Source organism: Colias croceus, chromosome 22, assembly GCF_905220415.1.
Source record: "Colias croceus chromosome 22, ilColCroc2.1".
Classification (NCBI taxonomy): Eukaryota; Metazoa; Arthropoda; class Insecta; order Lepidoptera; family Pieridae; genus Colias; species Colias croceus.
In genome coordinates, this window is record NC_059558.1 from 5,089,903 (window position 1) to 5,105,740 (window position 15,838).

The 15,838-nt window shown below is 32.1% G+C and overlaps 1 protein-coding gene and 1 long non-coding RNA gene across 5 annotated transcripts in view; one reads left to right on the plus strand and one right to left on the minus strand.

Annotated features, from left to right (window-relative positions):
• Positions 1-2,775: 2,775 nt before the first annotated feature.
• LOC123701665 lies at positions 2,776-3,281 on the plus strand. Its single transcript, XR_006752766.1, has 2 exons — positions 2,776-3,010; positions 3,135-3,281. It is a non-coding gene; the product is annotated as an uncharacterized LOC123701665 (long non-coding RNA).
• A 6,601-nt stretch (positions 3,282-9,882) lies between these two features.
• The window catches only part of LOC123701666 (sodium- and chloride-dependent transporter XTRP3), a 36,520-nt gene continuing 30,564 nt past the window's right edge, over positions 9,883-15,838 (minus strand). For 2 of the 4 annotated variants that reach the window (XM_045649153.1, XM_045649154.1), the window contains exons 8-13: positions 15,421-15,622; positions 14,886-15,045; positions 13,437-13,599; positions 12,549-12,749; positions 11,617-11,700; positions 9,883-10,454 (exon numbers count right to left, since the gene is read on the minus strand). In XM_045649153.1, the coding sequence (XP_045505109.1) occupies positions 10,275-10,454; positions 11,617-11,700; positions 12,549-12,749; positions 13,437-13,599; positions 14,886-15,045; positions 15,421-15,622 (990 nt within the window). In that variant the 3' untranslated portion in view covers positions 9,883-10,274. Of the gene's footprint in view, positions 10,455-10,807; positions 10,885-11,616; positions 11,701-12,548; positions 12,750-13,436; positions 13,600-14,885; positions 15,046-15,420; positions 15,623-15,838 lie in introns of all 4 variants that reach the window. The other 2 variants (XM_045649156.1, XM_045649155.1) reach the window with 2 other exon arrangements.

A 15,838-nucleotide genomic window follows, 5' to 3' on the forward strand; every position in this document is an offset into this window, starting at 1 on the left:
CTTTGACTGTTTCAAGTAGATCTTTCAATTATGTTAGAGAAGTGATTTCGTTGTCAGTGAAACGGATGTCCGACTTTAAATCAAGCAAGGCTTTTTGTATACACTCATAGAGTTCTAAAAATCTAATAATCATATTGCACAGTGAACTCCAACGAGTTTTGCAATCAAGGATCACACACAACTCCCGACCAAACTTCTCTTTCACATATTTCTGTAGCATCACATCATTTTTAGTTGCAGATTTTCTGAACAACTTAACTACTTTTCTAACCCTTTGAATGATATCTTTGTAGTGCTGATTAGAAACATCTGATTGTTGCCTATTATCTGTTTCAAATACAATACCATCTTCTTCGTCATCTTCTTCGTCTGAATCAGATTGATGTAAATTAATGCCTTCTATTTCCGTTCCTTCATCATCTCCACATGACCTTTCATCAACTACTGTTTTTTTATTATAGAGTACATCTAGCACGGCTAATTGTATGGCATGGGCATAGCAAAGTTGATGATGTACGGGTAAACATTTCCCCATTTTCATCATCACTGCAGCTGCATCGCTAGTCAGCCCAGAAATATCGTCTTCGAGAGACAAATCAAATTCTTGAAGTCGTGTTTGTAAAACATTAGCGCACTTTATGGCTGTGGCTGACCCCTCTATTCGAGCAAGTCCTAAGTTGATATGTTCTTTATTGTTTAAGTCTGGAGAATGCAAATTAATGTTCATATAACGACGATTGCGAGTAGACACCCATTCATCTGCCGTCAAAGAACATTTTTTTCCGTCCTTTTTTAAAGAAGCTAACACACATTTGACTTCATCTTTGACATTCTGGCTGCATTTCATGACAATATTTTTTATTGTGTTAGCTGAGGCTGGAAGGGCATAGTTACTTTTTTTGAACAGTCTCCTTAAATCAGCAGAATTAGCAAATACCCTGAAAGCTATACCATCCAGAGTAACCATTCTTGAAATAGTTAGTTCCATAGAGTCAGAAGTTGTGAGATATTCTGTAATTTTCTTTGGTTTCTTAGAAGTTGAAGGTGTAGCCTCTTCATTTTCTAGCTGCTGATGGGCTATTTTTGAAGAATCTAATGAAATCAAATGTTTATTTTTTAAGTGATTTCGGAGTGCCGATGTTGAACCTCCGGAAGTCAAAAGTATTTTATTGCAATGCTTGCACTTAGCTTCAGACTTAGTCTTCGATTTTAAAAAGTGTAGCCACACGCTAGTTTTATTTTCAGACTTTTTCGTGTTTTCCACAAAGTCCCCCATACTGAACTGAAAGCAACAGATTACGGAATATAACAGACCTAAGCGATAAGAAATTTGTAATTACGTACATTTTTATATTAAGTATCGGTCGAGCGATCATCAGCAACAAAAAAAATTGCGCTTAAGCTAGAATTCATGCCTTTTCAAATAGATTTTAGTGCCTTTTTAAAATTAATGCGGTTAAAAATGTGACTATTGCATTAGCAAGTAAGACCGACATTGTATGTTCTGTTCTGTGCAAATATCATTCAATGTAGCTAGCAATAGCATATAACAATAAATAATTATAACATAATGCACCCTTTAACTAATAGTTTAATCATAATTTAGTCCATTATTAGTGTTACACAAAACAATTTGAAACTGCATACAAAACCAATAAAATACTTACAAAAACACCAGTACTGTACGATGAACACTTGAATTTTACGATTAATTCACTATTGTTTCTATAATTTATACTTTTAAAATAGTCAAAACTTATTAAATCTTAGAAACAAACATCTCTTATAAGAAAATTATGATGACAGTTGAAACGGTTGGCGGTTTTGCTTCACAAATGTCACTTTGACAGTGCTATAGTGTTGCCGTTACAAAAAAACCGAAAATACCGAAAAACCGGAAACTTGTTAAAAATAACCGAGTTTTTTTAACCGGAAGGAAGTTAGCGCGGAAAGTTTTTTTTTTATTATTATTAAGATCTCAAAAAATTGCTCCTTAAATGCTCCATCAGAATCTGTAATTGCTCCACTTCTATAATTATTAGTTTATTTATAATTAATTTTTAAAAAAATCCAAATACTGAAAACTTGATTTCCCTATAGAATGAAAAATATTCACTTTTCATAAAAAATTTTTTTCCAAAAAAATTGCTCCCGATTTGCTCTATCAATTACAAAAAAAATTATTTAATTTTGATAATTTTTACAATAATTAACTGAAAAACTATGTTTGCGTAGTAAACTACTGCGCTGTGACGTCATCAATTATTGTCGTTGCGACGCATAAGGGCCATATTTACATGTATCAGCACTGCAGCGATATGTATAGACCTTAATGTTTATGTTTTCTTATTTATATTATTCACTAGATTTCCGCCCGCGGCTTCGCCCGCGTTTTCATAGGAAAACCCGCATAGTTCCCGTTCCCGTGGGATTACCGGGATAAAACCTATCCTATGTGTTAATCCAAGTTACGGTCTATATGTGTGCTAAATTTCATTGTAATCGGTTCAGTAGTATTTGCGTGAATGAGTAACAAACACACACACATCCTCACAAACTTTCGCATTTATTATATTACTAGCGGTCCGCCCCGGCTTCGCCCGTGGTACATATTTCGCAATAAAAGGTATCCTATGTTCTTTCTCAGGGTCTAAAGATTGTCTGTGCCAAATTTCATCAAAATCGGTATAGTAGTTTATGCGTGAAAACCATACATACATACATACAAACCTTTCCTCTTTATAATATTAGTATAGAAGTATAGATTAGTAGGATGGTATTACTTAAAAGGTTATTAATTATTATCATGTAATTATTTGGTTCTGATCACAGATCACAGAAACTAAAGGGTTCTGATGATAAGAATAATAAGAAATAATTATAATTTTTGTTTTATTGAGTCTTCAAGTTAGGATTGCAGGTTCGAATGATAATAATTTTTGTATACCATCGTATATATTACATATAACATAATATGGAGACATTTCATCATGTCCACAACAATATCAAGGTTAGTAATAAATATTTCTACTATCAATTATCATCAAAGTATTAAATCGGTAATAAGTATTTTTATAATTGAATTTGAATTTCTGTTTACTATAAGAAAAATTAATAGGCACTTTTTATTTTAGGGTGTGAAGGGATTCAGTCAAGGAGTTTTAAATTATTGAAGAGTGGTAATTATTTAGAAGTAGGGTTCGCGAAAAAATTGAGCCCTACTTTTATATAATCACCTGAAAATTTTTCACTAGAGTATAAATAATAAAATATGTGCTAATTATAAAGAATTTTATTTTTGACAAAAGGTTTTACATACAAGACATAACTGCGTTAAAAACAACCGACTTCAAACTTGCACTTGCAACATTTACAAATACAGACAAAAATGCTCATAAAATAAAATACTGGGCCTATCCTAATAAAATTTTTATGGGACCAATTCGACACCATCCCGCATCGAACAAAAAAAGAATCACGTAAATGATTTATTAATTTGGCTTTATAAATATAAATTTATAAATATAAAGAATATAAACATTCGATCACGAAATTATGCGGGTTCGAGTCCCGCCTCGTGATCGAATTTTTTCTATTCTTTATAAATTTATAAAACACGAAGATTTTAAAAATGTAACCAATGAACACAATCAATATTAGATTAATTGTAATGGTGTATAAAAAGTATTATGTCCTATGGAATTCTACTATGGGGCAGGGCAGCAGATATAGAAACTATATTTATCTTACAGAAAAGAGCCATTCGCTCTATATATAATTTCTCGGACCTCGGGACTCGCTAAGAGATCTCTTTAAGAATACTGGTATCCTTACTGTACCATCACAGTATATATTTAATAATATTTTGCATGTACACAAAAACGCCGACTTACACACAAGAGTAGGAGATAAACACTGTTATGGCACAAGGAACAGAAATAAAATTGAAATGCCATTTTACCGGTTAGCCAAAGTTAAAAATTCATTTATGGGTCTAGGTATACGCTTTTACAACAGAATTCCACATTGTATTAAAGAGTTTGGTAGTGCTAAATTCAGGTAAAACTCATGTAAAAAATATATTAGTTCAGAGAGCCTATTATAGCATTAAGGAATATATGGAAGATGAAAATGATATATTATGAAGTTAGATATAAGTTACAGAATAATATGTAATATTGACATGATTTTAAAAGAGCAACTATTTAATATGATTAATTACCTTAAAATGACATTAATAAGTTTAATGCTGGGAATAATAATATTATTATTTAATACTTAGTACTTACCTTATGTTGCTATTAATTATACTCTAAGAATGTCTAGGCGCCATATTTTAATTATTGAGTTTTCATCTAGCAAAATTTCAAGGAACAGATATTATTATGTACCTATTTAAATCATTCTTATTATAGGTATTTTTATAAACATTTCCCTACCCATCCCTAAACTCGTACGTTTATTCGTATTATTAAAACTTCAAGTAATTATCAATTAATTTGTGTTTCAGTCGTTTGTTTCATCTTTCGGTGTCAAGTTGCTATCGTTTGCGTTAGCGGGAACTACCTATGCGGGTTTTCCTTTGAAAACGCGGGCGAAGCCGCGGGCGGAAATCTAGTGAATAATATAAATAAGAAAACATAAACATTAAGGTCTATACATATCGCTGCAGTGCTGATACATGTAAATATGGCCCTTATGCGTCGCAACGACAATAATTGATGACGTCACAGCGCAGTAGTTTACTATGCAAACATAGTTTTTCAGTTAATTATTGTAAAAATTATCAGTATTAAATAATTTTTTTTTTGTAATTGATAGAGCAAATCGGGAGCAATTTTTTTGGAAAATTTTTTTATGAAAAGTGAATATTTTTCATTCTATAGGGACATCAAGTTTTCAGTATTTGGATTTTTTTAAAAATTAATTATAAATAAACTAATAACTATAGAAGTGGAGCAATTACTGATTCTGATGGAGCATTTAAGGAGCAATTTTTTTGCAAAAAAATTTTTTATGAAAAGTGAATATTTTTCATTCTATAGGGAAATCAAGTTTTCAGTATTTGGATTTTTTTAAAAATTAATTATAAATAAACTAATAATTATAGAAGTGGAGCAATTACTGATTCTGATGGAGCATTTAAGGAGCAATTTTTTTGCAAAAAAATTTTTTATGAAAAGTGAATATTTTTCATTCTATAGGGAAATCAAGTTTTCAGTATTTGGATTTTTTAAAAAATTAATTATAAATAAACTAATAATTATAGAAGTGGAGCAATTACAGATTCTGATGGAGCATTTAAGGAGCAATTTTTTGAGATATTAATAATTAAAAAAAAAAACTTTCCGCGCTAACTTCCTTCCGGTGTTTTTTTATCGTTTAAAATATCACAAAAACCCGGGTTTTCGAATTTCGGTGAAACCGGTTTGCATTCCCTAATTGCAACCTATTGAAGTGCGCAATCGACTAAACAGTTGATCCGCGACTGTGTAGTCTCGCTTTAGCATTGGAAGTGGATTCGAATTTTACTATTTCTTTTAAAACGTATGTAAAGCAAAGCACAAGCTATAACTTTATGTTTAAACTAGCTGTGCCGCGCGGTATCACCCGCGTGGCTCCGCTCCTGTTGGTCTTAGCGTGATAATATATACCTATATAACTCGTGGATAATGTAGCTTTCGAATGGTGAAAGAATTTTTAAAATCGGTCCAGTAGTTTATGAGCCTATTCATTTCAATCAAACAAACAAACAAAGTTTTCCTCTTTATACTATTAGTGTAGATGACAAGGTTGTAACGGTGTTGTATTAGAACATAAAACCCACGAGAAATACCTAGGTTTGCGAATCGACAGCTCTCTAAAATGGAATTATCACATCGACCACCTAAAAAATAAATTATCAGCACTTCTTAGATCTCTGCGTAATATCACTTCTTGCATTCCTCATAAATTACGCCACACCATCTACAACACGTTAGTCAAACCTCACCTAATGTATTTAATAGAAGTATGGGGTAACGCTTACAAAAATAAATTAGCGCCACTACAAATTTTACAAAATAAAATTATTAAAACCATTTTTAAATATCCTTTTTTAACTTCTACAAATAAAATCTACGACGATACTAAAATAATGAATTTAAAACAATTATACTTTTATAATACGTGTATGTTCATCCACAAAGCGCTACATAAAAACATAAATACAAATATAATATTCTCAACATCAAATCGCCACTATCCTAATAGACGAGCTAGCTATCTTGCCCTCCCGAAGATCCGAACGAATTATGGAAGGCGAACGGCAACATACGAGGGAGCACGTTTCTATAACGGATTGCCAAGCAAATTAAAAAGTGTAAACTCATTCATTGTATTCAAAAAACAATTAGCGAAACACATCCTGGAAGACCACACGCTCAAACTTTGAATGCAATGAATGAGTACCTAACCTAAACTTATGTTTGTAACTTACTTAGTATGTAACTTACTCTAAATGGTCCTTATCGCCTTGATTCGAGAATTGGTTACAGAAGGCTGTTAGATTTGTTCGGGATATAAATAGACTGAAATCGATTGTATGCGCACCTCCATCGACTAAACAATTTAGTCGGGTGGACTTTAAACGAGTACACAACTCGATTATGTAGTTCAGTCGATACGAAAATTGTATGTATGCGCGAGCCCTAAGAGAACATAATAAGTTTACTATATGTGGTTTAAATGTTATAATCTTTATTAGATTAAATTTACGAATAAAAAGCATTGAATACATTGTACTTAATTTATATATATTTCTCTTAATATATGATGAATGGCTAAATTTTTAAATTATTTAATGTAAGCCTGATATTTATATATTTTTTTGTTAATAATTTTGATTTATTGTTGACAATATACTTAATCTGATATTTTAATTAAAAAAATAAGTTACACAGATGTCGAATATATTCTCTCTTATGTAAAAATTAATTAGAGTTAATAAAATTAATTCTTTAAGTGCAATATTGACACCCAATATAAAATTATTAGAATAAATGATGTACAATTATTATATATGTGTATTTTTTCTATTCTCTTTTCCATAATCCGGTTATTAAGCCAGAGGCTTTAAAAATTGCGAAAGCTCGGTCGGCTTGTCTATTGTTTATGAGGAGGAGATAAATTATAGTATTTTATAATAATGTTTATCCCCGGATGAACTCAGATTATAAATAATTGTTACAAATTAAAATAATATCATATAATCAAGTTTACAGAATTTAGAACCATCGTTACATCAAAATAAAATTCCACGTATGGCCTAACTACCCTCCCTTTGTTATTGGCTGACTACTTAGATCATTAAGTAATGATCTAAGGCTGACTATCATATTATCATTTATACAGCTGTGTGGTCAAGTGCGATATGACCGCTGAAATTGCTTCTGCAAGTAACAATATAATAATATTCCTTGTTTTAGTTATTATAGTAGGTAGGTAATAATAAAAAGACACTATGATCGGTGGCATAATTTTATTTGCATTTCGTAATTCTTATGAATAACATCAGTTTGACTACGTCTAAATCGGGATGTCATCCCAAAGCTATCTACGGAACAAACACTATTGCTCTTTTGAGCGATAAACAAGTTAAACTGCTTTAAAATAACAGTGCTCGTCTTACAATTATTTATTTAAAGGTTTTATTGAGCTTAATGAAACTATTTTGTTAAATTGTAAGTGGCTAAAAAGTTGACATAACCACAGATTAGATATAACTGCGTAATAGGTAGTACTTAGTCTATGGTTGAATAGTTCTATATGGCATCGCTAAAGAAACCAATAGTTTGAAGTTAATACATAGTTTGTTTTTAATAAAATAGTTTCATTATAACATCAATTAACAATAAATTACGATAGTATTCGGTAATGTTGACTAAAGTCTAAAGTCTTCAGTTACATTGCTTTTGCATTTTAAACAGTTAATTTTTATCATAAAATTGAGATACAGTACTATTTATTATCAATAGTTTAGAACAAATTTTGGTTTTTGTAACGTTTTTAAAAAGTGACTTAGAAATTATGAGAAAAAAATTTTGGAAGTAAATTAAAATTCAGAACTTTTCTTCCTAATAGATCTTTAAAAAAGATCATCTGTCCGTAATTTTACTATTTTACAAAATCAGTTCTGTTTTCATTATGCTCTGTGTGACTGTGGTGTTGTTCTTTATTTTCTTTATTTTTTTTTTCTTTATTGTTTGAAGCGCGCGAAATTCAAATATATCCACATTAACAGTTTTGAGTTTATAAAATAATCAAATATTTTCCTATTTAAGGGCGATCGTACACGGACCGCTTCAAGCAGTTGAGACCGACGCGGACGGCTTGACTGTGCGGTTTGTCTGTCAACAGCTGTCGCTACAACAGTCCGTGTACGTCGCTCAGCCGTTAAATGCTCGAGCAGTCCGTGTACGACGCTCAGCCGTTAACTGCTCGAGCAGTCCGTGTACGACCGCCTTAATATTTACTATAGCCAGGCTATACGTTCGTACTAAAGTTACCTATAAAGTGACTAGCATACCCTCAATTTCGTTTAAAACGTACTTATCCTTCTAGAAATTTCTCGAACCTATAGGTATAACCTTTGCTTTTTCGATATTAATACCTCACCAATTTCATGGTTTACAATCCATACCAACATTCAACAACAATACTTTTTCGCTCCTGAATGCATTCTTCAAACATGGGGTAAATTTTTTATGCCACGTAGAGTCGTTGCAATAAAAAAACGATTTTTAAATATTTTATTATTAAAAAGAGAAAAGGACCTAAAAACCCACTTATCTACATTAATTAATAATTATAATAATTGATGTTAACAATTTTATTCATGATTCGATTGATATTCTAATTATTTAATTATTATTTGTCTTTCGTTTCCCTATTTAGTATTTCATGATTTAGAATATGTTGTTGCGAATTGTATGAATTACAATTATGCAATAATTATTTGAGGTTTTCTTAAAAATAATAATTTAAAAAATATTTTTTTTAATAATAAAAATTATTATAAACGTAGTTATATAAAAAAGAAAAAAAAATACGAATTTGTTTTGAAATATGAATCACAACATTAAAAGCTGATGATATATTAATAACGAATATACCTAATAAGTAGGTTGAATTAAAATAAATTTTCTTACAAATCAAGAACATTGAGACTATTGCTTTAGTTTTTGGCAAAACAATGCTTATCTATCAGAGAAACATTTATTTTATATTCAATTTATAATTCACTAGGTAAATGTTTTATTTCATTAATTTTTAGTAGGTATACTGTATATTTGATCTCTAGATAACTATCCACTTCAAACCTCTCGTCTCTGTAATCTTTATTTAGGTAATCTCCTGATTTTTCCCTAAAATTGTTTTTTTTTCTCTTTGGTGTATTTGTTACTGGCAATTAATTCCACCAGATGTAAAGGTGGATCCACACAGACGAGTTTGACAAGCAGTTATTAATTCATTATTGAAGAGATATTATAGACTAATAAACGTCAAGCTGCAAACCTGTAGCTTTAAAATATGTATTGTAATTCCGTTGTTTTTGGTAGATCGAATTTTTCGACAAAATAATCCTAAATACCATAATAGTCAACGGCATGAAAACTAGGCAATAAATTACGAATTACAAGCTAACGTATCTAATATTTATTTACAAATCGCACTTTTCTTAACTTCTCTAGTTTTTACAACGAGTATTGATATCAGCTTAGCTCCGATAGAAATAGTGAAATATTTTTAAAAGCAAAACGTTTAAGAACGACGTAAGGTCGAACTCTATTTCGATTTGGCCAATATTTGTCTGTCTAGTACCTACTAGTAAATAAAGTATTCATATTAACTGTTTCCAATCTTGATCAATTTAAAACTAACATGTGAATTGCTATTCGGAAAAACTATTGTAAATAGCAACCACAGCATCAAAACGAATTATAATAAAAATTGTGATTTTGTTGTTAACTTATCTGTTACAAAAGTATTGCAAAATATAAAATACGACAACAAATAAAATGATTAAACAAGTAAAAAGTCTTAAATCAAATCTGGAAGATATAAAAAGCGCGAATGCGCCGTTTGATTCTTGTTTTTCGTTCAAAAACAAGCACTTGTAACATCTTCAAAACTAGGTCCAAGGTCCGTTACCTAAATATATTAAGTAACAAATTCAACGTAATATACACAAAATAATGTGTACACGCCCGAATCAGATAAATGAAAAATAACGGTCAATCATCGACGACGTCCATTTTGAATGTGGTTGGTTTTAGACCGAGGGGCTTCAAGGCGAATCTAGTTCCTGGAATGGGAGAGAATTTCTTTTTCGTATTTGGAATGTCGTCGTCACTACTGCTCGAGACGTCGCACGTACCGGACGCCCGCACCTCGCCCTGTTCCGAATCTGACGACTGTGGAATAATCATTTTCATTAATATTGGGATACTTTTTTAACACCAAGCTCTATAGAATATTTCTGAAAAAAAAATACGACTAAAACACGAAACAAAATGTAACGAAAACGCGTGCAATCACTAAAATATAAGGATATTATTTACAAAAGCGGGTATCATGCATAAAGAACAATGGAAACAAAATTTTCATGCAATCACGCTATCAACTTGAGTGATATAAAACCATAAATTAAAACAAAATATTTATAACAATTTTATGTACTAAAATCTCTAACTACGTGATACAGATAAAAAAAAACAGCTGAATTTTTGTTTCCATAGTAAGCGTAGCGTTAGATGAAACAACAAACATTTATTTTTTATTTCGTCCGCGCACGATGCTTGTTGGCAGGCGTGTGCCGGGCCGCTCGTCAGCGCTGTCCACACCCTGGATGGTATTTACACAGTTAATTTTAGCACGATACGATTGGTATCTGTCAGTAAATTAAAAAAAAAGCTGTCAAAATTGTGTTGTCTATGGTTATCAATGGTTATGTTTGAAAATACCGCGAAAATTTGTACTTCTATGATTAGTTTCAAACTTTTGAATGTATATTTTTTGTAAATTTAAATTTGCATAAAAGTTTGAATCAGTCTATTAAAGTATGGCTGATATTTGTATCTTCCATTTATTTTAGTAGTTAATTTACTGGCAAATACCTACACATAATGAGACAACAACAGGAAAGTGAATGATTCATTTTATCTTAGCTTTGGTAGACAATAGCTTTGTACAATATTTAACCGAATATCACCTTTAACATTGAAAACTTTCTAGCAGCCTACTCTTTCGTAATTTTTAACTATTTAAAATTGAATTATGGAAATTAACTTTCTTATCTAAGCACTGTCCAATCAGTTTAGGAAATAATTCCATCAACATTAAAAAGCTACATTGATCCCCAATTACTTAGACTGGTATATTTTTTTATTTTTTCGAAATACCCTGATTATATGTTATTTCTTGTAAGATAGTTTCCAATAGTGAACTTTGTAACAACTTAGTAATGTTTTAAACAGATGGATAAATCCAAAAATTTCTGACCAATTTCGAAATATTCTACCTTGTTTCAGACTTTTTGTTATTTTTTTCAAAATACCCTCCCTTTTCGTTACTTACGTCAAAATCTCCAATAGTGAACCTAGTGGCTGCATCTGCGACGAGCTGCGCGGGCGCGGGCGGCGCGTTCTCCGGCGATATCACCTAAGTGGTTAGTCACTCACCGCTCACCATGTGGTTAGTTACTATCTCACCAACATACTAACGTAGCTAACGAGTTTGTTGGATAAAGGTTTTTGGAGGTGATCGGTGAAGTTAATTTAGAACTACCCTCCATTGATTGTTACTGATAGAATATAATTAGAGTTATGCTTAAGGAAATTGCAAGTAGAAATTTTGAGGCAAAACTAATAGAAATGATAAATAATTGTTACTTAGTTATCAGAAGGTAAAATTAACAATTTTGGTGGTTTAAAAAGGATCTAATATTGTAGGGATAAAATTTCTGTTTGGATTAAATCTATTCGTTAGTATGTGGGTGAAATCGATTCTTTAAATTTGTTAGATACATTAGCTTTTAATAACACTATATTTTTGTTATAAGTTGTCAAATTAATTCCATTAGCACACATGAAGAGCAACATATAAATAGTAAATACATATATCGATTTTAGAGCAGTTTTCAGTTAGTTACATCTAAGTTTACAAAATATAACTATACTACTCAGAAAGAATTATATTCACCATGTTTCAAGTTAAATAGATGATCGCACATAATCTGTGCGGTTTTTAATTTATGGTCTGTCAGAAGCCAGGAATCGAGCCCAGGTCCTTCCGGTAGTATATTATTATTTTAATATGTACTTTGAAAAAATCCCAAAAGATATAAAAAAAAAATAGGATCTAAAATCATTTTAAGAAGGCATCTTACTATGGACGCTCATCTGTTATACATAATATATGCCACCTTACATTAAAAAAATGGGAAGCTACAAGGTGGCACTTAAAAGAATCTTAAGGTGTACGTAACATACATCACCAAAAATACTCACATCCTGATCGCTCATCATCTCCTTAGTAGAGACAGTGGTTTCAATCCTCCTTATAGATCCCTGGTGTATGTCGACATCGAGCGCGAGGCATTGGAAGCGGCGAAGTAGCAGCACGATCGGGATGGGGAGGATGCCCGCGAGGATCATGAGGATGGCGATGATGAGCACCCAGTTCGGGTAAGGAGTTTTTTCCACGCGGCCCTGGAAGATTGAAATATGCTTATTCGTTGAATTATACTAAATATTAATATGCTAGGAATAATTAAGTTTATTCTGGATTTATTTTTAAGTTTGATTTATTATGCCTGTTATTGCAAAAATTGACAGTAATATAAATTCATACCAGCTACAGCAGTACAAGTAAAAGTTACGATTAATAGTTAGTAGAATTATGATTGCTTAGAAATGTAATCCTAACTATAAATCGAGATTTTGGATTTTGGATAGAAAATAAAAAATAAAAATTAAGTCAGTAGGTATATTTTAAGTAGAATCTAATAGCTTTATTTTTAACCGACTTCAAAAAAAGGAGGAGGTTATCAATTCGGCCGGTATGTTTTTTTTTATGTATGTACACCGATTACTCCGAGGTTTCTGAACCGATTTACGTGATTCTTTTTTTGTTCGATGCGGGATGGTGTCGAATTGGTCCCATAAAAATTTTATTGCGATAGGCCCAGTAGTTTTTATTTTATGAGCATTTTTGTCTGTAGGTATTTGTAAATTTTGCAAGTGCAAGTTTGAAGTCGGTTGTTTTTAACGCAGTTATCACTTGCATAGTCGGCAATTTGGTGATGTTAAATGCTACCACCGACGAATGGATGCCAACTTTTTAAAGATAAAGAACATCTCGTAGATGTCGTTCGTGAATCTGTATATATAACAAACCTCAGCAGCATTCCAAGCGCCATACATGGGCGGGTTGATGAGCATGAACACGAGCGACGAGAGCAGGATGCAGCTCACGATGAAGGGGCCCACGTAGCGCCACGTCACCTGCCAGTACAAGCCCGGCCTGTAGCCCGTCATCTCGTAGATGTCGTTTGTGAACCTGCAATTAAATTATAAATCATTTATTTGAAAGTCATTAAAAAAATGTGTGCGTGTACTAGTGTACACAGGTAAGAAGTGAAACTTCTTTATGACCTTATTTTTCAAAAAATAATTTACTATATGCAACTTTACACAAATACGTCGAATCACGCGTGGTAGGGATAAGAAAAAGATGGCGCGTAACGGAAAAATGTCACGCGTAACGAAAAAATGTTACACTAAATTTTTTTCCAAATAAGTGACCAAGCTCGTAAGACGTAAGAAAGACGCCAGAAAAAAGAAAGAAGAAAAAGAAAAGTAATTTAAAGTATTTATATAGGATATGACAAAAGGGCGATAGAGGTAGAAAGTTGTTTATTGGCTAGAAGAAAATGTAAACATGTTTCTTAAAGCGCTGCTAGAATTTAAACACAATCAGCAAAAAAGCAGGCGATGCTTTTGTGTTAGGTATTTGTTTGTATGGCGACTAGATACGCGATTGTTTTCTGGGCCTTGAGAGCTATTTATAGTTCAGGATACATCGCCCATTTTTGAAAGTGACTACTATCAAGCTAATTTTCCGTTTGTAGCTTTATTTTGATGAGACGCCCAATAATTTCGTGTACGAAACTCTCGATTGTGGTAGCTAACAGAGATAACAAGGATAAAAATTTTTGATTTGATGGTTCTCAAATATTTATTACTAACTGAATTTTTTTTTGTTCAATCTCAAGATAATTACCTAAATTATTCGAAAAAATATTTGTCCTACAAAATCTATGGTTGGTTCAAAGAGTCCCCCTTTCCAAAGTGTATCGATAACGAGGTCATCATAAACAAGCTGATTTTTTTGTTTTCACTTAATTAATGTTTATATAATTCAACAGACATATTGTCCTACAAATTGCGTAATAAATATTTGAGAACCATCAAATCAAAAAAATTTATCCTTGTTATCTCTGTTAGCTACCACAATCGAGAGTTTCGTACACGAAATTATTCGGTATGAGACACCGAATAATTAAGCTATAAACGGAAAATCAGCTTGATAGTAGTCACTTGCAAAAATGGGCGATGTATCCTGAACTATATTGTAGCGACACCGCGCTCTGAATCGCACAAGCCAAATGTTTTCGCAGAGCATAAATACAACTTTGATATAGCATTAATTGAGACCTTTAACGGCCAGTCGAGTAGTCGGCTGGTCGAGGATCCGCCCTTTTTCGATGGCGAAATTCCACCTTCCCTCCTCCATATGTATCACTAAATTTAACGTTTTAACACCGCAGACATAAAATAACTCACCTCTCATGTCCATAAATGTAGATGACGGATATCATTTCCAATAAAGCGACGACCACAAGGCCAATGGTTCCAGCGAAAGAGTCGAACATCTTGAGCCAGTACTCGCCCGCGCCGGTCGTAAAGATCAGGCCCACGAAGAAACAGAATGTGCATACTATGCCTGGAAGCAATATGTGTAAATGATAAATAACTTTATAGAAAATATAATTTTGATTATAATAATGGATAAAACGACCCTTCATCAAGACTATTATAGAATGATGATGATGAAATCAAAGATAAAACAAATAAGAATCTATAAAGAGGATTGAAAACGGTATATGAACTGGAGCTTTTGAATTCAAATTTAAGATTTCATAAAAACGTTCAATGGATATGGAAGCAATTTGAGAAATGCATAAAAAAGGGTAGATAGATATAGAGAACAGTAAGCACCTTTGTTTATTTATTTGTTTTCAATAGGGAGAGTTTAACTAACTCATTCTGAAAATTAGTAAATCTCCTAATAAATTATAATAAAATACAAAATATTTACCTGTAATAACGGGTTTGCTCAGCCGCTTAAAGAAGTCAATATCAAAGATGGTGCACAGCATTCCTTCCATGATGCCAATTTGGCTTCCAAGACCCAAAGAGAGCAGCATCAGGAAGAAGATAATTGACCAAAATGGAGCTGGTGTGAGCTTTAAGATCGCTTGAGTGAACACTATAAAGGCTAGACCTGTGCCTTCTGCCGCCTGGAAGGAGAAAATATAGGTGATCCACGGAGGTTTAATAGAATTTGAGGCTGTAAGTGTTTTAAGTACATTTTGCAGGATTTTTGAGGTTCTTAAAAAGGGACTTGAAGAATGTACCGCGTGTAAAATTCAAATTCAAATGTGTTTTTCATTGCGTTTCTTGCTTCCAATTAAATTTAATATCATTTGCTCTTGCCAAAGAGCTATAATTTAATA